The 23,541-nt window shown below is 38.2% G+C and overlaps 2 protein-coding genes across 2 annotated transcripts; one reads left to right on the top strand and one right to left on the bottom strand.

Annotated features, from left to right (window-relative positions):
• The first annotated feature begins 16,594 nt into the window (after window positions 1-16,594).
• Window positions 16,595-18,350, top strand: LOC127243115 (uncharacterized). Its single transcript, XM_051262988.1, has 3 exons — window positions 16,595-16,984; window positions 17,402-17,621; window positions 17,932-18,350. Exons 1-3 carry the CDS (start codon window positions 16,779-16,781, stop codon window positions 18,145-18,147), a joined length of 642 nt encoding a protein of 213 aa, XP_051118945.1. The 5' UTR covers window positions 16,595-16,778; the 3' UTR covers window positions 18,148-18,350.
• A 1,296-nt stretch (window positions 18,351-19,646) lies between these two features.
• On the bottom strand, window positions 19,647-22,784 carry LOC127243112 (phospholipase A1 PLIP2, chloroplastic-like). Its single transcript, XM_051262985.1, has 5 exons — window positions 21,824-22,784; window positions 21,156-21,650; window positions 21,019-21,078; window positions 20,502-20,918; window positions 19,647-20,409 (listed from the first exon to the last, which is right to left on the bottom strand). The coding sequence occupies exons 1-5, from the start codon at window positions 22,394-22,396 to the stop codon at window positions 19,810-19,812; spliced, it is 2,145 nt and encodes a 714-aa protein (XP_051118942.1). The 5' UTR covers window positions 22,397-22,784; the 3' UTR covers window positions 19,647-19,809.
• Window positions 22,785-23,541: the final 757 nt, after the last annotated feature.

The raw sequence follows: 23,541 nt of genomic DNA, 5'->3' as shown, positions 1-23,541 counted from the left end.
AAAGGGCAATTTTATTTTAAGTTAAAAAGTATTTAAAAATTATATTATTATTTTATTTTTGGTTGTTTTTATTTATTATTTATAACATAAATTATTTTTTATACTTATATTTTAATTTTATAATTAATATACATTTTTATAATCCCTCAGTCCCATAGCTATCCATTTACCTTTTGTCGTTATTTTACTTAATATTAAAAATATTTTTATATTTGTATAATTTTTTATACAAATATAATTATATTAGTATTATAAGACACTAATAGAAATATTTTTGCAATTTTTCCTTAATTTAATTTGTAATACATTTTTGATATAATAATTAATATCTAAAGATCAACATGTAAAAAGTAAAAGATATTTATTAATGGACAGAAGGAATATTATACATCATTTATTATATTCAATAAAATGATATTATATACTCCCTTCCAAATCAAATAGGGTCGTTTGAATTGACTTTTAAAAGAGTTTTTGGCTTCTACTTCTAAGAATAAATAGTTAGTATCGATTTACATTGACTTTTGTCCAAATATAAAAGCAATTTTTTAAGATGAAAAGTGTTTTTTTTTTTTAGAATATAATAATATAATATAATATAAAAAAATAATTTATATATTATATTATACTAAAAATTTAAAAATATAATTAAACTATTATTTTTAATTTATATATTATATTTGGATTAAAATTTAAAATTAAAATACCAAATTTAAATAGGAGTATATAAATTTTGTAATTATACTTAAATTACTAAATAATTTATGAAATTTTAAAATAAATTCTAAAATACAAATAATTTAATATTATATTGTAATGTTATTTTTAATTGATATATTATCCTTAAATTAAAATTTTAAAGTATAAATAATCAAATTTTAAAAGTATATTTTTTATACTTTAATTTGAAATCTTTAAATATAATTTATAACATTTAAAATAAATTATAAAAGTGCTATATAAAAATACTATTATATTAACAACATGTCATTTTAAGTAATTTTAATAGTTAAAAACACTTAGTTTAAAAAAAAAAAAAAAAAACTGTTTTTATAATGATTTATCCAAATACAAAATTTAACTGTTTCTGCTTTTGGCTTATGCTTATTCTACTTCTGGTTTTGGCTTCTGGCTTCTATTTATTTTTTAAGTCAATCCATACGAATCATAGACCCTTTAGGGTTTTGCAGAAGATTAAAAAATAATAGTAATATTTTATTAGTTAGTGGAAATGTGAGAATTTTTTTTGATATTTTTGTCTTTTGATTTTGCGTAAAAAGTAATTGTAAGTGTTTGCCAAACAAACACACACTAAGAGTATTTTTCTATTAGTGTATTTTTTAAATATAAAATAAATACTTTAAAGTGTGACGGAAGAAAATAATAAAAAGATACTTTGAATTGGAATCGAGAGAATATTCATTTATTTAGGGTGTGTTTGTTTGAGAGATTTTGTGGGATTTCTACTATTCCCACAAATTTTTTTCTTCAAAAACATCAAATCAAACATTTATTTTTTCATTTTTTATATTATACTAAAATCAATTTTACATTCAAAATATCACATCAATTATTATTTATATCACATCATACAACTATTCAAATTCAAAATTTTTACTATTCAAATCTCAATTCAAAATCCAATCCCTCTAACAAACACACCCTTAAAAGATCAAATAGTTAAAAATTTATAAATTTAATTTATTGATATAATATTTTTATAAATCAAATATATAAAAATAATAAAATATTAATGTGTTATTTATAATTTTAAAAATAATATATAAAATATAATATAAATAAAATATTTCTTAATCTCAAATGTAATTGGAGATGATTGACAATAATTAAAAAATAGAAATTATAATTATAGATGAATAATGTAACTCAGCAAAAATAGAGAAATAAACTGTTATTTTTTAATAATAGATTATGAACGGTCTAGGTGTGTTTGTTTGAGGATTTTGGATTTTGATTTAGAATTTTAATAGTAAAAAAATTGTATTATAATAGTTGTATAATGTGATTTGAATAGATATTGATATGATATTTTGAATATAAAATTGAATTTTAATATAATAATAAAAAATGATGAATAGTAAAAATCGAGGATAAAATATTTCATACGAACACACTTTGTGTATGTTTGTTTGAGGATTTGGATTTGAATTTGAATAGTGATACGATATTATGTAAATAAATATTGATACGATATTTTAGATTTAAATTTAATTTAGCATAATATAAAAATAAATAATAAATAATTAATTTGATGATTTTGAAAAAATTTGATAAATATTAAAAATTTGGTAGAAATCATTCAGACAGTTGTTTGTTTGGGATTTGGATTTTGAGTTTTTGAATAGTAAAAAATTTAAATTGAAATAATTGTATAATGTGATATAAATAGATATTGATGTAATGTTTTGAATATAAACTTGATTTTTTAGTATAATAATATATAAAATATTTTTTTTTAAAAAATTAAACGAATAGTTAAAATATTTACAAATTCTTCAAAAATAGTTCATGGACTTTGATAGTTAAAAATCGCGTGCGTTAAATGTTCATATTATATGCGATATTCGATTGATTTTGAGTGGATTCTGCCTAATTTTGGTGTGTATTGTTTATTTCCGACATGCAGGAAAGAAAAGACAAATTTGGTGAATTTGGAGAAAAATAAAAGAAAAAAATCAGCATTGGACAATCAAATTAGTCATGATCATCACTAATCACACTCTCTTCTTGACATGAGAATGTAATTAAAGGCCCAAAAGTCCAACAACAAAATAATTAGAGCAAAAATTAAATAAAAATGGAGGATCACAAGCAGATACTAGAGGAGAATGGCTAGAATCAGATACACAGAGCACGAGACTCACAAACTCATAGATCGCGCAGTAGATATTTTTCTACTTTAGGGATGATAATGTTTTGGTTCTTTTGTTTTGGAGATTCTTGACTTTCTTTATAAAAGTTCTTTTTAATGATCAATATTTGTCTAACTCTAAAAATAACGTTTGTGATTGTTAGATTGATTAGATATTTTAGTACCGATATTTAAATTAGTCTGATAATCTAAAGTCAATTCAGGTAAGATATCCGTAACCGTAATTGTATTTGCACTTGAATAGATGACAACCGGGTTGAATAGTTCCTTCCCGGGGGTTAGACAATCAAATTTAATTGCTCCTCTTAGGTAGTAATTGTTTTGAATTGGGTTTTTCTAAATTAGAATGCGATTAGACAATATTTCTTTTTGGCGCACCTAAGTTTATTTGCTTAATTAGGGGCAGTTAACTGTCGTACCTTAATTACCTATAAGGAAAAATTGGTTGTCAAAGCTTGTTGATAACTATAACAAATTTATTGATACTTTAATAAGAACTAACTTTATTGAATTAATGATAAAACACAAGTGTCATAACTGTATCATCTTTGAGCCAGACATCCCTTTAATAGCTAGTTATCTCTTAATTTAATTGCTTTGTTATTTTATTTTCATTAGATAATAAAAAAAATTCTCCCCGAACACAAAGGAGTGAATCACACAATCCCTCTGGAGACGATCCCTTCCTCTGTATTACATTAAATTGTGATCACGAAATAAATGAAATATTTGTGTTACGTATGAAATTTAGAATTAGGTTAAAAAGCCCAAGGTAAAAGAAAAATGGGCCTGGTAATAGAGTTGATCGAACTGGCTGAAGGGCACCGTGGGGAACTCAAGGAAAATAGGTTAATTTCTAAGGAGAATGCAGGACGGAAGGTCCTCAGGTCGGGAAGTCCTCAGGTCGGGAAGTCTTCAGGTCGGAAGGTCCTCAGGTCGGGAAGTCCTCAGGACGGAAAGTCCGCAGGTCGGAAGGTCCTCAGGTCAGGAGGTCTGCGACTAGACCAGTAAGTCGGATGGTCTTTAGGTCGAGAAGTCTGCGACTAGACCAGTAAGTCGGATGGTCTTTAAGCGGGAAGGTCTGCGACTTGACCAGTAAGTCGGATGGTCTTTAGGTCGGGAGGTCTGCGACTGGATCAACAAGTCGGGTGGCCCGCAAGTCGGGAAAATTGGTAGTCGGGCCAATAAGGTGGAAGAGTAGTGTTCGGACCAAAAGGGCGGAAGGTCTGCGGTCGGTCCAAAGAGGCGGATACTGTTAAGAGTGGAATAGAGTGATAATGTTGGTCTGCTAAGGACACGTGTCAGCAGGAAAAGGGTTGGCAGACGGTTGAAAATGAGATGTTGTAACCGTTCAGGCGACGGTTTCCAGTACAATTTCTCAGGAAGTATTTAAAGATTTGGATTTTTCTTGAGAGGGCATCTTCAATCAACTTCAACAAAGCCAAGTCAGATTTGGGGATCACCACTTTAAATTTCCAGCATTTTATTTTTCCAGTTAATTTCTTTATGTACTGTACCGTGTTTAGAGATTCCTAATCTCAGACACTCATTAATCAAGTTTAAAGATATTTTCTATATCTTTGAATTTTACTTTTTGTTTGTTGAAAAAATACATCAACAAATTGGCGACCATAGTGGGAGAAAGACAAGATTGTTGATCCTACATTACCAGAGAATTTCATACAACTGAGGTCTGGCCGAATCATCAGAAAAATCAGTATGGCAGGCTCACAACCTCAATCATCATCAGCACCGGTGGGAGAAAATGTTTCACCACCAGTTATGCCAAATCCAGGGAAGATTCCCCAACCATCTACCGATTGGTTGTCTTATGTTCAGCAAATGAACAATCAGCAGAATGTGTTTATGCAGAATATGTTGCGCGAGCAACAAAATCTTATGCAAAACATGTTAGATCAAGCTTTGTCAAGGGTTACTCTTCAACCCACTCAGACACCACCAGGGGTGTCACCATCAAGAATGCAAGCAAATTTCGCAGGGCCATCATATGTGGACAGCACACTTCCAAGCGCTACAAACTTCAACCGAACAGATAGGGGAAAGACTCCTTTGACTTTCCCAAATAATATTCCTTTAGGACCAATGGTTGAAAATGTGCAACCGAACATTTCAAGAGAGGAAAGGCCAGGGGGACATGTGCAGGACCCATTTATATTTCTGTGCAAAATCCCATTGATGTTCCTGATCATCAACAGTTTCATTTGGGTGATGAAATTGCTCACGTATTGAGGGTTCAGTTAGGTCTAAATCCTCAGATGGCCAACCGACCTGCTTATCAGAGACCATTTCCCGAAAGGATTATTAATGAATATCCTCTCCCAAGGAATTACAGGCCACCAGATTTTCATGCTTTTTCTGGAGAGGATGGGTCCTCCACTATAGAGCACGTGGGGCGTTTTACAGCGCAATTAGGGGAAATTGGTAACAATCCATTTTACAAGTTACAACTGTTTTGATTGTCTCTTACAATGACAGTTTTTTCATAGTTTGTAAGTCTGCCACCTGGGCAAATACAAACTTGGGAAGGTTTAGAAATGGTGTTTCATGCCAGATTTTTCAACCCCCTGCCAACGGTTTCTCTGACTGATTTATTGGAGATGAAACAATATCCAGAGGAATCAGCTTCACAATTTATTGAGAGGGTGCGATTAATGAAATGATGATGTCCTACTATAATCAATGAGAAGGAGATGATCAACTTAGTGGTCCGAAATATACATGGTCGCCTAAGAGATGCGCTCATTGCACATGATGTCGAAGATTTGGCAAACCTTGCATCCAAGGCTGGACGTTTAGAATCTCTTTTCAGAGAAAGGGATCAGAATTTCAGGCGTAATAAAGGCCAACATATGGCTAGTATGGAATCAGAGGCATACGATTTTGATTATGATCAAACAGAAGAGATGGCGGCCGAAATAATTTCAGGGAAACCTTATGTTTGCTCTAAGTTAAAACCAACACCAAGAGCAGAAACTAAAGGGCAACCGACCTTTGACAGTTCAAAGGCCGACGAGATATTTGATATTCTATTAACCGATGATCAGATTCGAATTCCTAAAGGGCAGAGGTTGGCTACTAAGGAGGAGATTAAAGGGAGGTCATATTGTAAGTGGCATAACTCCTTTACACCTAATACAAGTTAATGCACTCATTTTCGAGATAAGATCCAAAAGGCCATTAAGGCAGGTCGGCTTAAGTATATTACTTTGGGAGTGGAGCCAGCAACCATTTCCAAAAGTAACCACAGCAATGGTTAATATACAAACTACTTCCATAAAAGAAAAAGGGAGTTCATCAAATAGAGGCCGACCAGAGGAGAAGCTCAAGGTCTGTGAAAAAACAGTGGCTGAAAAATGGGATAACCAAGATGGTTCTTTTAATGTGGAATTAAAGGACCAGGTTGTAGTCCGGGACCACCCGACCAGGAAGACGGGTACGTTCGGAAGCAAATGGACTCGAAAGAGTTAAGGGTTTCAGATGTCACTATTGCGAGAAGGTTAACTTTAACCCATCACTAGAGGAATTTCGCTTGGAATCTTTGATTGTTCAACACAAAATGGAAGTCAGAGATGAAATTCCAGAGAAGGATTCAAGGTTTGTCAAATCTCGACTAGGGCCATGTATTCCTTGCCGAATGACAGAAATTAATTGGGTTGAGGAAGAACCTTTGTGGGCAAGTCTGGTGGATGAGTATGTAGAAGAACCAGAATGGACAAAAATTGCAGATCCTGATTTTCAATCAGAAGTCCCTCCAATAGTCTTTCCGCCCATTCCAGAAAGCGTGGCATCTCATTTGAAACCTCTGTACGTTAATGCTCATATTTGCGGGAAACCAATCACAAAGGTTTTCATAGATAATGGGGCTATTTTCAATGTAATGCCATTAAAGACTCTCAAGAAGTTAGGAAAGGGAATACATGATCTATCTCCTGTAGATTTTGAGATGACCAGCTTTACAGGGCAACCGACCAGACCAGAAGGCATGTTGGTCGCCTCCATTGAAGTCAGTCCAAAGACGATTTCTTCTGTGTTCTTTGTGGTGGATGCAGATACCACATATTCGATCCTGCTGGAACGAGATTGGATCCATGCATCTAAATGTGTACCATCAACACTACATCAACAATTAATGTTCTGGGAAGGCAACCAGGTCTTCAAAATAGAGGCAAATGACAATCCTTTTGGAGCATCGGAACAAGTTGAAGAATCAGTTTTCTATTCTGGTCATGTACCTCCAATGTATCAGTTTTTTTATGCTAATGACTACCCAAAGAAGGGTTTTAAATTCATTGGCCAGAAGTCAATGTTCTTTTAAAAGAACAGTTGTACTATATGGCTCTTTAGTAAGCCAAACCTACTCTATATAATACTTTTATTATGGAAGAAGCAGAATTGCAAGATTGTAGTTTACTTATTAATAAGTATTATTTAAATCAACTTTTGAAAAAAGTAGAAAAAATAAAAAAATGTGATGTTCATTTCCAAGAAGATGAACAATTTCGTTGGCCTGATCTGTTAGAAAAAACGGAGCCAACTTTTTCAGCACAAGACCCTTTGCTGGAATTTAATTTAGGAACCGACTTGGTTCCGAGAATAATCAGGTTGAGTGGTTACTTGTCTAAAGAGCAACAGACATTGATGCTCGAAGTTATAAGAAACAATATTGATTGTTTAGCCTGGGATTATTCAGAAATGCCAGGTCTGGAGCAAAGTCTGATAGAACATCGATTGCCCATCAAGAAGGATTTTAAACCATGTAAACAATCTTCAAGACGTATGAGTCCTGATTTGATGCCTCAGATTAAAGAAAAGATTCAGAAGCTTGTTAAAGTGGGTTTCATCCGACCTTGCCGTTATGCAGACTGGTTGGCCAACATTGTACCAGTGATTAAGAAAAATGGTAAGATCAGGATATGCATCGATTTTAGAGATCTTAATATGGCCACCCCTAAAGATGAGTATGTGATGCCTATGGCCGACATGCTAATTGACGAGGCAGCAGGGCACAGAATTCTCAGTTTGATGGATGGTTATGCAAAATATAACCAAATCTTTTTGGCAGAGGAAGACATCCACAAGATAGCATTTAGATGTCCAGGGGTATTAGTCATTTATGAGTGGACAATTATGCCTTTTGGTTTAAAGAATGCTGGGGCGACCTACCAGAGAGCCATGAACTCAATTTTTCAGGATCTCATTGGTAAGTCCATGGAAGCTACATTGATGATGTTATTGTCAAGTCTTCCAGTTTTGAGGAACATTTGAGGGACCTCAAGGATGCTTTCAGTCGGATGAAGAAATACAAATTGAAGATGAACCCGACTAAGTGTGCCTTCGGCATATCAGCTGGGAGTTTCTTGGGGTTCTTGGTTCATGAAAGGGGCATTGAAATTGATGCTAACAAGGCCAAGGCAATCCTTACTAGCCAATCGCCTCAGACGGTTAAAGAAATTCAAAGTCTGTTGGGAAAAGTAAATTATCTCAGACGGTTCATTTCTAATGCTGCTGGTAAGGTCAGGCCAATCACTAAATTATTGAAGGCAGGAAGAAGTAACTTTGAGTGGGGACCAAACCAACAGATGGCGCTGGAAGCTATAAAGCAAGCATTAACTCAACCACCTGTGTTGATGCCTCCCAATGAAGGTCGGCCCCTCAAACTTTATTTGGCGAATACCTATGAAGTGGTCAGTTGCTTATTAGCTCAAGATGGAGACGATGGAAAGGAAAGGGCAATTTATTATATGAGCAAGACTCTCACAGGACCAGAATTAAATTATACAATGCCAGAAAAGATGTGTTATTCATTGGTGTTTGCATGCACCAAACTTGAACATTATATGTTGCCAAGAAGAATTGAGGTTATTTTAAAGGTTGATCTCATCAAGTTGATTTTGCAAAGACCGACAATGCAGGGGAGACTCATGAAGTGGGCCATTAAATTAGCTCCCTTCGATTTGTATCATTCTCCCTTGAGGGCGGTCAAAGGCCAAGCAGTAGCAGACTTTTTGGCTGACTTCACAGGTCGTGAAGAACAACCGACTGGGTGTATGTCTTATGTAAGCACCCGAAATTGGTTAATGTTTTTTTATGGTTCTACCTCAGGAAACAGATCTGGTGCAGGCGTCCTGTTGGAAGGACCAGACGGCCAAATGGTCAATTTGCAGCTTCAATTGGAAGATATGACCCATAATTCAGCAGAATATGAAGCTTTGATCTTGGGATTGGAAGCATTAATAGCCAGAAAAGTTCAGTCGGTTATTATAAAAAGGGACTCTCAATTGATGATTAACCAGGTAAACAAAAAGTATGTTTGCAATTATCCTCACCTTCGGAGGTACAGAGATTTGGTAGGTCGGTTGCTATCAAAGATTTCCGAAGTGATAATATAGTTCGTCCCTAGAGAGGAGAATCAATTTACAGATGATTTAGCTCAGAAAGCTTGCAAGGAAATTCTAAAAGATATGTGCGCAGAGGTCGGTCCTGAGATTGAAAAAGGAACTGACCGGGAGACTGAAATAGCAACCGACTGAAAGACAGAAGCAGGAACCGACTGGAGGACATAGTTTGTCATGTATTTACAGGATTCAGGAGCAAATGTACCAATTGGAATTCGCTTGAAAGCTTTACGATTCCAATTGGTAGAAGGTGTTGTATAAAAGGACATTCGAAGGATTGTTTTTGAAATGTTTGGGTCCTGATCAGGTGTTGGAGGTGATGACAGAAGTGCACAGTGGAATATGTGGAGCTCATCGAGCAGGTCTGAACATGAGATGGGCTATTCATCGCTTAGGTTTCTTTTGGCCAAAGATTTATGAGGACTACATACAATTTGCCAAGGGTTGCCAAGAATGTCAGAGGCATGGGCAACTAATTCATTTGCCAGTAACAGAATTGCAAGCGATGGTGAAACCATGGCCTTTTAAATCTTGGGCTATGGATATCATTGGTAAAATTCATCCTCCCTCATCCAAGAATTATTGTTTTTTTAGTTGCAACAAATTATTTCACCAAATGGGTGGAGGCGGTTGCTTTAAAGAATGTGGATCAAAAGGAGGTGATTGATTTTGTGTTGAATCAGATCATATATAGGTATGGAATTCCTCATTCGTTAACAACCGACCAAGGATTGGTCTTTACTGTGGAGAAGTTTTTAAGCTTCTTGGCAGAGTTTGGCATTCGCTAAGTCATTCTTTGCCTTATTATCCCAAAGCTAATGGGCAAGCAGAAGCGGCTAACAAGATTATCATTGGGATCATCAAGAAAACGATTGAAGGGAATCCAAGGAAATGACATTTGTTGTTATCTCGAGCCCTATGGGCACATAGGAACAACAGAAGTTCTGCCACAGGATTTTCACCATATCAACTCACTTTTGGACAAGATGTTGTGTTGCCAGCCGAAGTGCAGGTCTCATATGGATGCACAAGCCTTACCAATGATAAGTTTACTGAGGAATATCAACAAATGATGTTGCAGCAGTTGAAAAGTCTGGATGTCAACCGACTTCATGCAATTGATCAGATTGTGAAGCAAAATGAGATCAGGGCCAAAACTTATAGAAAGAAGATCTTTTACAGAACATTCAAAGAAGGAGACTTGGTTTGGAAGACTATTCTGCCAACTTACAAGAAGGTTGATCAATTAGGAAAGTGGTCCCCAAATTGGGAGGGGTCATTCATAATTCAAAAGGAAATTGGAAATGGTGCCTATATTATTATAAATCAAGAAGGTAAAAGAGTACACGACTTTATTAATGTTAGATATCTGAAGAGGTATTTTCCTGCATTTTCAGATTACAAGAAAGCATGAAACAGTAAGTTTTCAGAACCCATTTTCCAAGGGTTCGAACCTAACAAGGGTTCATTCATTGTCAGATGTTGATTCGTGCAGAGGATTATCTTCTTCTGAGTCAGAAGCTTCATTCCAACGGTTATGGATTAGTTCTGGCTCTTCATCAATAAGGTCTTCTAAGCTAGGCCGGTACTTTTCCCACTGATCTTGCATTTTCTCAAGATCATAGTCGGTCCGAGCTTTCATGTCTGTCAGGGCTTGGCGTTCACGATCAACAAGAGTACGTAATCTTGAAAAGACTGCATGTTGGTTGGAGAAGGTTTGGAAGTATGGCGGTCACATGGTGTTCCATCAAATCCATGTGATGATCAATGTCGGGAAGGGGACTTTGAATATCCCGAAGGGTCTCATATCCCTCTACCACGTTTTCCATCAGGTGGATGACACAGTGGATGGTCTTTCGGCCTCGTTTGGAAAACCTGAATTTGTAATCCAATTGTTGGAAGATGTATAATAGGTCTTCGGCGTGACCTCCAACTGGATGATTACCCACGAAGAAAGGTTGAATGACGCCTTGCCAATTGTTTGCAGGAACATAGGGATAATGAGATGGCATTTTAATGCTTGTGAACAGGCGTGTTCAAAATTGAGTAAATGGTTATCTGATGATTTACAAGAGCTGCTAGTATTTATAATGTGATGAATTGGTCAGTTCCTGAAGAGTGAAAAATTTGGAAGGCGATCCTCAATAAAATGAGAAAAATTTTGTTTGCCAAGTCAAAGAATTACAAAAGGGATCTTAATACAAGTTTTATTTGAGACCATTTGTCTTCTATTCTGGAGCGCCGTCTATTATTAGCAGCCGACTGGTACTGCTTTATGAATTGAGATCGGGCGTGAATCTTTAGCTCCTGGTCCAGGTCGGCTGCATTACTTTGGTACCGATCAATCAGACGTTGCTCATCATTAATATGTCCTTCCAGGACAGACTTTTCTTGATGGAGCGTCTTCAGCTCTGCTTCTTTTTGCTGGATTGACCCCTCGATGTGTGCCTTGGCATTATTCAGGCTTTCTAGTCGACCAATTGCTTGTTGAATGGATTATTTGGTTTTAATCAATGAGGCCTCCAGACTTATTTGTTCCAAGTCGGGCAAGGGGGTCTCAGCCGTCAAAAGTTGGGCGAACAGAACTTCATTTCTGAGTTCGGACAATCGCTTCATTAATTGGTGAAGAATAGGGGCAGCAGCCGACTTTGAAGACATTTGGAACAAGAGACCACCAACAGCTTGAAGAAAGCTGTCAAGCAAGTCTGACCCCAGGTCGGGGAAAGATTGGTCAACAGCCTGTGCAATTACAGTTCGGACGTCCGTCGAAATGGGGACCGCCGACAAGAGGGCTAGGTCAGAACATTCCTGAAATAAAAGATATTTATCTCAGACTGAATGGACGGATGGTGGTTTTTTAAGGTGCCAAAATAACCCTAAGTCTGGAGGGTCGGGCGGCTGGTATTTCGATAGCTGATTCGTCGGCTGTCTCGAGTGGATGCTGAGGTATGGATCCAGGTCCCTGAGTGGTGAAAATATAGTGTGTCAAAGGTCATGCTAGCTTGTATTTTGGTACATTTGAGGAAGAAATTTCAAGTGTTTACCAGGTTGACAGAGGTCTTTGAGTCAGATGAGGGAATTTCTGGTAATTCCTGTAAGAGACCTCTTGGTGGTATTGGTGCAGGTTCATTTTCTCGCCTATCTGCTTCTGGAAGAGGGTCTGCTACCCCTGGGTTGGCAACCTCCAAGTCGGCCACTATTGGGTCGGCAACCTCCAAGTCGGCCACTATTGGGTCGGCAACCTCCAGGTCTGGTGCCCCTGGGTCAGCAACCTCCAAGTTGGCCGCTGCTGGGTCGACAGCCTCCAAGTCGGTTGCCCCTGGGTCAACAACCTCCAAGTGGGTCGCTCGAGCCAAAGCCACACCTGAGTATGAATTAAGGATTAATATTCTGTTAAGAGAAGAATCAAATTACATTGAGAGTATACCTGAACGGGATCGGGTCCTTATAAGGAGCCGACCTGATGAACGCTTTGTTGGGGACGGTTGACTGTTCCCAAAAGGGGGAATAGATTGAGTCTGAGGGGCTTTTCTCCTCCTCTGTGGCGTACCCGACTCATCGCCCTGAGTAATCAGGTTCCTTCGGGTGTTAGTCAGAGGGGTCGCCCCTAAAATTATTGCAGGTGGGGGAAGAAGTATGCCCAGTAAACGGTCCTTGTCAGGGGCAATCAAGGCCCAAGTAACCAACCACCACTCACGAAAGACTCAACTGAAGTTGGAGAAGTTTTGAAAGGGATGTAAGTGTTGGTAGTGATGTAATTTGTGAGTTGGGATATATATGGGGCGATTGCATTAGGAATGGCTTTCCCATCCGGACTTTGAATTATAAAATGAGGATGTGCAATGGGTCCAGGCAAGCCTTGTTGGCAGCCGAATTGGCGTGCCATAAATTGAGGTTGGTAGTTGAAGGTATAAAATATTTTGAGGCCTTTTTTATCGATTTTCTTACTGGTGAATAAAGACCTGGGTTTAAGGGCGACATCCCAAGAGAAAGGGAAAGTCGGATGTGGAAGTGGATTTGGTTGGAACAAAGGCGAAGAAACAGGGAATGGCCAAAACAAACCGGAAGCATAACCAATATACTTTTTGTGTATGTAAAAATGGTTGTCATTTCGATTATTAGTAAGAATGGCTGTTATGATTGGATCAGAAGCCTGGAGGTTATTACGGCCTAAGCAAAGTCGGTTAAGGGCTACTCCTAGGGATTTCTCAAGTGTGGGAGCAACAGGAGGATGACCAAGTTGGAAGGCGTCGAGAAAATAGAGACGGAACCATAGTTCCAGGAACCAAAAAGGATCCGACGCAGTAGTGTCTAATTTTTTACCGTCTTTTTCAGTAAGGCGAACACTAACTCTAGATAATCCTTCAAAGAGATTGGCAAGGAAAATGGTGCCCAACGAAAAGAACCGACCCGAGGCTATGTGTATAGCAAGATCAAGATGAGAAGGCAGGACACATTTCGAAGGAGAGACTACAACATACTTACAGAGCCAAAAGAGCAGAAAAACGGTGTGCTCTCGATCGGTTATAGGGGTCCCGTCGGCTCCTTGTTGGTCATTTAGAAATTTAGTCCAGCCCCATTCTCTCACATCTGTCAGAGACCAACCCAAGTGGTCTGTGTTGAGCTCTTGTCCATTTAGGCACCCATTACAGGGTCTTCCCCAACGATGGGCAGATGAACGATCATGGCTACGTCCATGAGGGTGGGGCCGATGGGGGCTGTTGGAAGAAGGAAGGTGCAAACCTCAGAGTGCCAAAACGCTGCCATGGCCAGGAGGATTTTCTCATGTAAATGGCACGGGAGCGTTGACAGGCGTATGGCTTCATCGATGTGTTGAGTTTTCCATTGCTCCTGGTAATGTTCTGCTATTCTTTGGTACCAGGTACGGTAGGGATCCTTGGGATCCGTCAGGTGTGTTTTGATGCTTTAATGAAGACGAGTCGCGTTGTAGTTGGGGCTATTGATCGCCAGCAGATTTCTTGCCTCCAAGACTTCCCTCATACGATTGGTGTGTGCATTTTCGTTGACGTAAGAGTGGTTTCAGGGATTGATCCATCGATGGGAAGTGCAGGAACATATTGATTCTCCATGGTTAGAGTTGTTGAGATTGTGATTCACAAAGGCTCGTATTGAAGGAAGGGAAGTTAATCAGGAGTGTTGTAACTGGTGCAGTTGCTAAGGGACTTTCTCAAGAGGGTTGTGATTTATGAACTTCCAAACGACGATTGATAAACGGCGTTTGAAAGTCCCTTGGCAGCGGGCAAGTTGTTACGTATGAAATTTAGAATTAGGTTAAAAAGCCCAAGGTAAAAGAAAAAATGGGCCTGGTAATAGAGTTGATCGAACTGACTGAAGGGCACCGTGGGGAACTCAAGGAAAATAGGTTAATTTCCAAGGAGAATGCAGGACGGAAGGTCCTCAGGTCGGGAAGTCTTCAGGTCGGAAGGTCCTCAGGTCGGGAAGTCCTCAGGACGGAAAGTCCGCAGGTCGGAAGGTCCTTAGGTCAGGAGGTCTGCGACTAGACCAGTAAGTCGGATGGTCTTTAGGTCGAGAAGTCTGCGACTAGACCAGTAAGTCGGATGGTCTTTAAGCGGGAAGGTCTGCGACTTGACCAGTAAGTCGGATGGTCTTTAGGTCGGGAGGTCTGCGACTGGATCAACAAGTCGGGTGGCCCGCAAGTCGGGAAAATTGGTAGTCGGGCCAATAAGGTGGAAGAGTAGTGTTCGGACCAAAAGGGCGGAAGGTCTGCGGTCGGTCCAAAGAGGCGGATACTGTTAAGAGTGGAATAGAGTGATAATGTTGGTCTGCTAAGGACACGTGTCAGCAGGAAAAGGGTTGGCAGACGGTTGAAAATGAGATGTTGTAACCGTTCAGGCGACGGTTTCCAGTACAATTTCTCAGGAAGTATTTAAAGATTTGGATTTTTCTTGAGAGGGCATCTTCAATCAACTTCAACAAAGCCAAGTCAGATTTGGGGATCACCACTTTAAATTTCCAGCATTTTATTTTTCCAGTTAATTTCTTTATGTACTGTACCGTGTTTAGAGATTCCTAATCTCAGACACTCATTAATCAAGTTTAAAGATATTTTCTATATCTTTGAATTTTACTTTTTGTTTGTTGAAAAAATAAATTAACAATTTGATTGACCGCGCGGCAGGTCAGACTTTATTTCGTGGGATTAAGATTTCACAGGATTTATATGTAATGAAATTTATTATATTTATAATTTAGAAAAATAATGTTTGATTTATATTTCTCACATTTGGTTTGTTTTTCATATGAGTTGAAAGATTTGAAATTTTTATATTTTAAATGACATAATTGTCCTCATATGAATTTTATTTATTTTGATAAATTAAACATCTAATTCATTATTAATATAAAATTAAAAATATATCAACAATTTTATAGAATGACAATAGGTTTTTGTAAACTCGAGACCCGACCGAACCCGACCTATTTATTTGAAGTTGAATCAAATTATTTGAGTATTAGGTCTTGGTCTGGGTCATGTTCGGAGTAATATAATAATAGTATATCAACTATATATATAAAAAATTACTCCCTTCGTCCCACATAATTTATCCATATTTTTTAACAATATAATTATATTAAAAATATTTTTTGAGTTTAACTTATTCATTATGTTATTATAATATTTTTTAATAAAATACCTAAATTTTAATATATATGTCGGGTCTAGTACATGTCTAATTTTTAATTAAAATTTAAGAATAGTAAAAAAAAATAGATTTTTCGGATCAATCCAATCATAGTGGCTATAGTTTCGGTCAAATCCGATATAATCGGAATTTGAGCCTCGGATCTTACAATAACGATATCAGTTTCGAATTGTCATCCCTATCATTTATAATTCAAATAAAATTTATAATAAATAATAATTTTAAACAATAAATTTATTAATTTATTTAAAAAAATATTCTATCATAAAAATAATATAAATTTAATTAAATATATAATTCAAATAATATTATTTCTTTGATAAAATGATATAAAAGTAAAAAATTAAAATTCTAGAAATAAGATTTAAAAATAATCGAGGACCGGAGGTAGCTCTGTTACAAAAAATATATATATATTCCTTATTTATAAAATTTTGAATTTTTTAAATTTCATCATTTTTTTTTTTTAAATCAAACATAAATTTCATTAAATTTTAAAATCAAAATAACTTGAAATCTCTTTAAATCCTTAAACCAACCAACAATTCTTAAACCCTTGAGAGTACTTAATTGGGCCAAAATATCCAATTGGCCCTAGTATCGCCTCGTGTTCCACGAGTCTGTAAGAAATAGGAGTAAAAAATATCTTCAATAAGACCGGCGGTAGTTGGCGGCGACGGGGTTGGTGAGCTTGGGAAATTCACCCTCTTCTTCTTCTTCTGGTCAATGTCCAAAATATTTATGACAGCTCAAGCACTTGATCCGGAATAATCATAGTAAAAGATGGCTTGGATGACAAGATTTTTGACTGCGGTTGCATTCTTGGCCGTCGGAGTAATTTTCTCGCCGGAAACCTTCGGATCGAAGTCGGACGGCGGTTATTCACCAGTGCTTATCACTGGACTGAAGTTGTCACACCTTCTCTGCTTCTCCACAGCCTTCGGCTCATCTCTATGGGTTACCTTCATCGGCGGTATCATCATGTTCAAGTAAGATTTCATTTATATATTTTAAAATCTTCCTTTCTCGTTATTTTTGTTGAGTTATAGCTTCTAAATTTACAGAAATTGCGTCTCATAAAATCTTATTGAAATGGTTGGGCTGAGAATTTTATTGGAATATGTAGTTTTCGAATGAGGTATAGCATTTAAGAAAAACTTGTCGAATGATCCAACTCTGTATAGTTAACACTTTGTTTGAAAGTTGGAGTATTCTAGGCTTCGATTTCCCCTAAATTCAATATTAATCATGGGGGAAAATATGCTGAAGTAACTGTAGAAGTTGGGGAAATCAGGCTAGGTCAGTATAAATCTTGGGGAAGTTGGGGAAAATATGCTAAATTCAATATAAATCTTGTGTAATTTTTGTTCGTTGTAATTTCAAAGTTATTGGTATCCTTTTCATAGAAACTTGCCAAGGCATCAATTTGGGAATTTGCAAAGCAAGATGTTTCCAGCCTACTTTTCCCTGGTGGGAGTGTGCTGTGCAGTGGCAGTAGGGGCTTTTGGTTACTTGCATCCATGGAAGACGTCGAGCCCTTCTGAGAAGTACCAGCTTGTATTCCTGCTTGCTGGCTTTGTTTTCAGCCTCATCAATCTTGTTATATTTACTCCCATGACCATTGAGGTAACACTCTCCCTTCTTTGTGTTATACAGCTTGGATTATGTGTGTTGGTTGATTGACATTTGTGCACTTGTTACTGTTATTTCAAGGAATGTCGAATAGACAGGCATTCGTAATTACAACTGCCTTGATGATTTTTCTCCTGCTGTGTTTAAGAATTTTTATTATGTACTGAATTGTATGAGGAATTGTTAACTCAAGAAAGTTTCCAACTTGATCCAAATGATTATAAGGAACACTAGTGATGTCATTTTACTAATCCTCTCTCAGTGTTATAAACAATGTGACATTTACAATTTCTTAATTGTGCAGATGATGAAACAGAGGCACAAGGTGGAGAGAGAAGCGAATATTGGGCAAGAAGTTGGTGGAGCGAAAAACCAAGAAGTTGCAAAAAAGGACCCAAGGCTTGCTTCTATGAATAAGAAGTTCGGCATGATCCATGGATTGTCTTCGCTTGCGAATCTCATGTCATTTGGTAGCCTTGCTGTCCACTCCTGGTATTTGGCTGGTAAAATCAATTTTTAGATGCAACGCATGTATGTTCCCCAGACCAGCTATATGTTTCGCATGGTTTTTTTTTTTTTTTTTTTTTTTTGTGTATCTGTAACATCAAATGCCTCAACTTTCCGCTTCCACCCTTCTTCATTTGGGAATATCCTGGTTGCTTCTGAATCTTGATTATGTATTTCTGGACAAATTTGAGAATAAATACTTTTTTCCAGTTTCTACCTTGAAACCTATTGTTTTGGATGGAATTGTGACATACACAGCTTGTGAATTCAATAAAAATGATCTAGCGTGTGCTGATATGAACGATTGAATTTGAAAACAACTGTGCTGTATATTTTGTCTTCCTCAAGTGTAACTGATCTGTATATGAGCTGTTTCAGACTATATTTTGCTTCTTTGGCTACTTACTTCACTGAGAAGTTATATTATTATTACTTCGTGACCCATCTTCTGATATTACCTCTGAGAAGCTTTCATATCTATGTGAATGTTGATGGTATGACCTGACCTACTCTGCCTACCTTTGCGGTTCTGTCTTTCATAGTAGAGGTTGTTACGATATTAATGCCGGATTTTGTAGTTGTATTCCATTTAATGCAAACTTAGTTGATGGTACCGTGCTATAGCTCATTGTAATGGATACGGTATTTTATCTTTTTATGATGCTCGAGTGAGTCATAACTGTTACATTATTAGCAGCGGAACATGACGAAACCAAATAAAAAATGCGTGCTTCTGTTATGGGTACCCTATCAGTAGATGAATGTGATTGTTATGATGGAATTTGGATCATTAGTTTGAGTTGCAAGATAGGTTTTATTCTGTACCTTTCTTGAAAATCAAAAACTTCTTTCTCTTACTGGCCTACAATAGCATAACTTTCGTAACTTTGTTTTTTTATCGTAATCATGCTGGATTACCAATGAGATTACGACATCTTGATTGATCCTATTTGCAGTTTCTTTCGTGCACGTTTTAGGCATTGCGACAACATGCTAGAGCAGCAAATACTCGATGATATTAAAGCGGGCCCATTCCTTGCCGGGTGTATAAAGTGGACAACATTGATATTTGTTGTCTGTATTGCAACAGGCCGAGAACATTCAACAACTCAAGGCAGCCTCTACAGGTAAGTAGTTTACCAGAACGGGATGCTGCTAACAGTAGATCCCTATTTTAGAAATGAAACTATGATTTAGATGGTCAAGCAAGCCAAATACTACAATAAGCACACTCGTCAGCCAGGTAAGAACAGATGCGCCGGACAGCGTTTCGGTTCAACCCACGTGCGCGTGCCTCACCGCCTCGTTGGATGGATAGGTATGAAGTGTTATAGCCATTTTGGACTAGGGACCCTTATTTTGTCCCGAAATGTTTTTGGCATATTAGCAGCAGACATGTTTCAAGTTGGGCATGTTTTGGTCCCAACCCTTCATAGGATCTTCCCAGAAAGTCTTTTAACATTTTTTTATCAACTGGATAGGTAGAAATTCCCAACGTGAAAACCATTGATATCCTAAGTTAAAAGTGGTCCTTAGTGAACCTCTTCTTTCATAGATATTGTAATAATAGTAACAGTAATAATCTGATACAGATCAGGGAAGCCATTGCTGCTTCCCACAGGTGTAAATGAATAAAGAATCGAATTTTCGTGGGTGTGGGGGTGTGGGTGTCTAATCAATGAATTTTGATTAAACTAAAAGTTCCCAAAACGAGCAACTTGGCAGGGAACAAAAGCACCACAAGCAAATGCATGTGCTGTGATGCAATTAACCTAGTAAACCTTTTCAACGACTCTCTACCTGTCTGAACCATGCCAGAGAAGTCCAGCTGTCCTTGGACCATCATCTTCTCCTTCTCCGACAGTGTCGCCGGCCGCCTGAAAATAATGCCGCCGGAGTTCGCGGCTCCTCCCCGCGGCGCCACCAGCGGCCACCACACCTTCCTCCGCCGCTCCCTCTTCGACTTCCGGATTCGGTTCAGCTCGTGGCGGATCACATTCCGAACGGACTTTAGATACGAGTTCATGTCGTGGTCCCTTTGGATCGTCCCTCCCGAACCGTATGCCGATCGGTCGCTCAGTATCTCGAGCGGGTGCGGCGAGTTCATGAACACCGCCTGCGCCGCTTGGATCTGCTTCTCCGCCTTAGCTGCTTCCGTCTCCGCACCCGTCATTACGTACAGACCGCTTCCGGACGGGAGAAGATTGTGGTTCGGAGAATACGTGTCGTCCGGTTGAAGAATCAAGAACTCCCCCATCGGAGCATATAACAGCTTCTGATTTCGACAAGAAAAAAGAATGAGATTTTAACTACAATGTATCGTACTAAACAATGTTGTTTCCGCAATTCGGGATAATAGCTATATACCTGCTTACTTAAACATCGAAGATTTCGAAAATTCCCATTTATGGCTTTGAGAAATTCCGCAACATGGATCGGATAATGACACGAAAATGCTCGGGGAACGATGTCTCGGTGCATCGTGATCGAACGTACGTGACTTTTAGGCAGACCCAGCTTGTGCAGCAGGCGATTGCCGCCGCACATAATCGTCGGCGCCCCGAAAGTCACGACGGGAAGTAAAGAAGACCGGGGTGCTTCGCCTCTTATTAGCAACATTAGACTCACAAGCAACGATAAACTACCGCCGAGAGAATGCCCCGTGAAACGAAATGTGGCGCGCTCCCCGTGAGTCTTTACGTGCGCGCGAATTTCAGGCAACATCTGCTCGTAAATCCCCTTTGCAGCCTCGTATATACCTCGGTGCACAAGAACGTCCAATCCCTAACGACGAAAGATGAATCAAGAATTTAACATTACAAAACTCGAAACCATTGAAGCTTTTTGTCGATGAGATTCTGTGAAAAGGGTTAGGCTTATTCACCTCAAACTCGATCGGCTCGAAGAGTAGATTCGCCTGCCATGACGCAAGCGACTCGGATCCCTGTAACCGACAGGTTTAGAAATCATTCTAACATATCGAATGCAAGGGGATTTAATCGGATGATTGTGTTGTTTTACCTGTACGACGAACAATCTGGTGGCGGTCTGATCGTCGTCGCAGACGAACCACTCGCACGGCGACGAGTGGGTTGAGTTCAGGTCATCTGCAACAGCCTGCTTTACTTCCTCCTTAGCAGCAACAACTGCAGTCACTGAATCTGTGGTCGCCATTAATGAAGCGACGTCCTGGTTGATCATATCATCGCTGTCTGCAGCTGCTCCATTGATTTCGTTTGGGATTGAGCCGGAGGATTTAGAGCGAAAGATGGTTCTGGTATGCGAATGGAGATACGACGCGGCAGAAGCAACGATGTGATAAGCTGCAGCTGCACTTATATGGCGTCCATTGTCTGTTTCAGATATCACTGTCTCATTACCTGCAACAGCATTCTCTGCCTCAGCTACATCAGCTTCTGTTCTTCCCTCCGACTTCTCTTTCTCGGCCGCGGCTTCCCTCTTCTGCACCGACGAAGTCACAAGCCGGAGGCCGTGATTTCTCAGAAGATTGCTGGGCTGCATAACAATTCCTCACAATCACAAAATGCCATTTCTTCAACATATAACTTAAATAAGTTTCAGAAACCCCCAAAAATCCAGATTCAATTAACCACAAAAATTACAGAACGCACAAATCAAAGAACACGAGTGGATCTTCTTCCTCAAAAAGATGAAGCAGAAAAGGATACCTTAATTTCTGGGATAGCATATGCCAAATTCCCCAAATACGACATCCGGGAGTACAATCTAGCTTCGGCGAGAGGCACTTTCCGCAGAAGTTTCGAGAACGATTCCCTGTCGAATTGAATCTGTTCATCGCCATCGCAATCGCAGTCGCCGTCGTTCTCAACCGCGCAGCAATCATCTTCCCCACCATCATCATTAATTTCCCCTTCCAATTTCGCTCCGATCTCTTTCGTCGATTCAGGCTCATTAACAGCCTCCTCTTTCCAGAGAGATTTGACGTGCAAAATCTTCAACACCCAATTCTCATTCCGCGATTCCTCCGCGCTCTCCGCAGCGTCTTCCTTTTCCTCCACCAGGACGGAATCATCCACCGCGATCGCCGGTTCGTACCGGCTCTTACCTCCCGGCCACAAAGATCCCAGCGGATGCCGGAAAGTGAATCCCCACGGCAAATTCCTCCGCTTCACTGCCGATACCGACGGCTTGTCGCTAAGCCGAAGCTCGCTGCTTCCCGATGCGGCGATCTGCGGCGCGACCATTCCATGAATCCCTGCCTTTAAGCACAAAGCATCCATCTCTGCCCTTGCAAATCCGTACAGTCCTAACTCAAACCTATTACTTCGCTATAAAATTCCTTCAGTATACAATACGTATTACAAATATATAGACAACGAGGTAGAGGTAGAAGAAGAAGAAGAAGAAGAAGAAGAAAGAGGTTGGCGCAGGATATTAACGTGAGCACAATCTTTGAATTTCAGAGGCGTTATGGAGACAAACAGTTGGTTTATAGGAGGGAGAGGAAAAATGAGTTCCTCCCTTGTACCCTCGAATTGATTAGGACCAAAATTTGGTGACCAAACCTCACACTCTTCTCACCTTTCTCTCTGCAACTCTCTGATCGATCGATTACTGATTCTCTAGCTGGCTTGGGTAGCAGACGTGAAAACTCCAATTTAGGGGGAAGGGAAGTCAGCAGAAATGAAGAAATGAATCTGAATCTGTACTTAAAAACAAAATCAAACCGAAACGACGTCGTGGGCAGTTGGAGTCGGCGGGCGGGGCTCCGCGTTACATTAATTACCCGAACCCGGATTATTTATTATTGGGCGGTTATTTACTGAATTATTGTTTAATACATTCACATTAAGCTGGCCTCCTTCATTTTAATAATACCTTTACCACCGAATATTTATATTATAGACAATGAATAATAGTAAATAATTTAAAGTATATTTTTTTAATTAATTATTAAGAAACTTGATTTATCTAAAATAATTTCAAATTGAAATTAGTATATGTAATGTGTATACATACAATTTAAAAGTCAGATGAAACGTAAATTTATTTTTTATAAAAATGTGTAATGCAGTCGATTTATTTTATCTGAATTGATGGCTTTTATTATTTGAGGTATTGATTATTTTATTCATAAATTAATATTCTCTCCGTCCACAAACTAATATCCTATTTTTTTATTTGGGACGTCCAACAATTAAATTTTATATTTTTATTCTTAATTCATTTATTATTTTTTATCTCTACTATACAAAGACAAATATGTCTATTCATAACAAAAAGACAATCACCTAAAAAAAACTATACAAGGACAATAAAAATTGAAGGGAGAAAATATAACACAGGTACACGTATGTCCATAGCTTGCATTCTATATATCTTTTCATCATAATTTCTCCCATTTATTCAGCCGCAAGGTTACCTT

This window comes from Andrographis paniculata, unplaced genomic scaffold, assembly GCF_009805555.1.
Source record: "Andrographis paniculata isolate CXL003 unplaced genomic scaffold, ASM980555v1 Contig89END, whole genome shotgun sequence".
NCBI lineage: Eukaryota > Viridiplantae > Streptophyta > Magnoliopsida > Lamiales > Acanthaceae > Andrographis > Andrographis paniculata.
The sequence above is the reverse complement of the archived record's forward strand: the minus strand, read 5'-3'. Positions and strand labels throughout refer to the sequence as shown.

What these genes read in the sequence shown, in the direction of transcription:
- LOC127243112 (XM_051262985.1), bottom strand. Translation starts at nt 22,396, where the DNA reads ATGGATGCTTTGTGCTTAAAGGCAGGGATTCATGGAATGGTCGCGCCG. An exon ending in ATGCTATCCCAGAAATTAAG is followed by an intron (nt 21,651 to 21,823) that starts GTATCCTTTTCT and finishes ATTGTTATGCAG; the next exon opens with CCCAGCAATCTTCTGAGAAA. An exon ending in TTCGATGTTTAAGTAAGCAG is followed by an intron (nt 20,410 to 20,501) that starts GTATATAGCTAT and finishes TGTCGAAATCAG; the next exon opens with AAGCTGTTATATGCTCCGAT.
- LOC127243115 (XM_051262988.1), top strand. Translation starts at nt 16,779, where the DNA reads ATGGCTTGGATGACAAGATTTTTGACTGCGGTTGCATTCTTGGCCGTC. An exon ending in GGCGGTATCATCATGTTCAA is followed by an intron (nt 16,985 to 17,401) that starts GTAAGATTTCAT and finishes TCCTTTTCATAG; the next exon opens with AAACTTGCCAAGGCATCAAT. An exon ending in TTACTCCCATGACCATTGAG is followed by an intron (nt 17,622 to 17,931) that starts GTAACACTCTCC and finishes TTAATTGTGCAG; the next exon opens with ATGATGAAACAGAGGCACAA.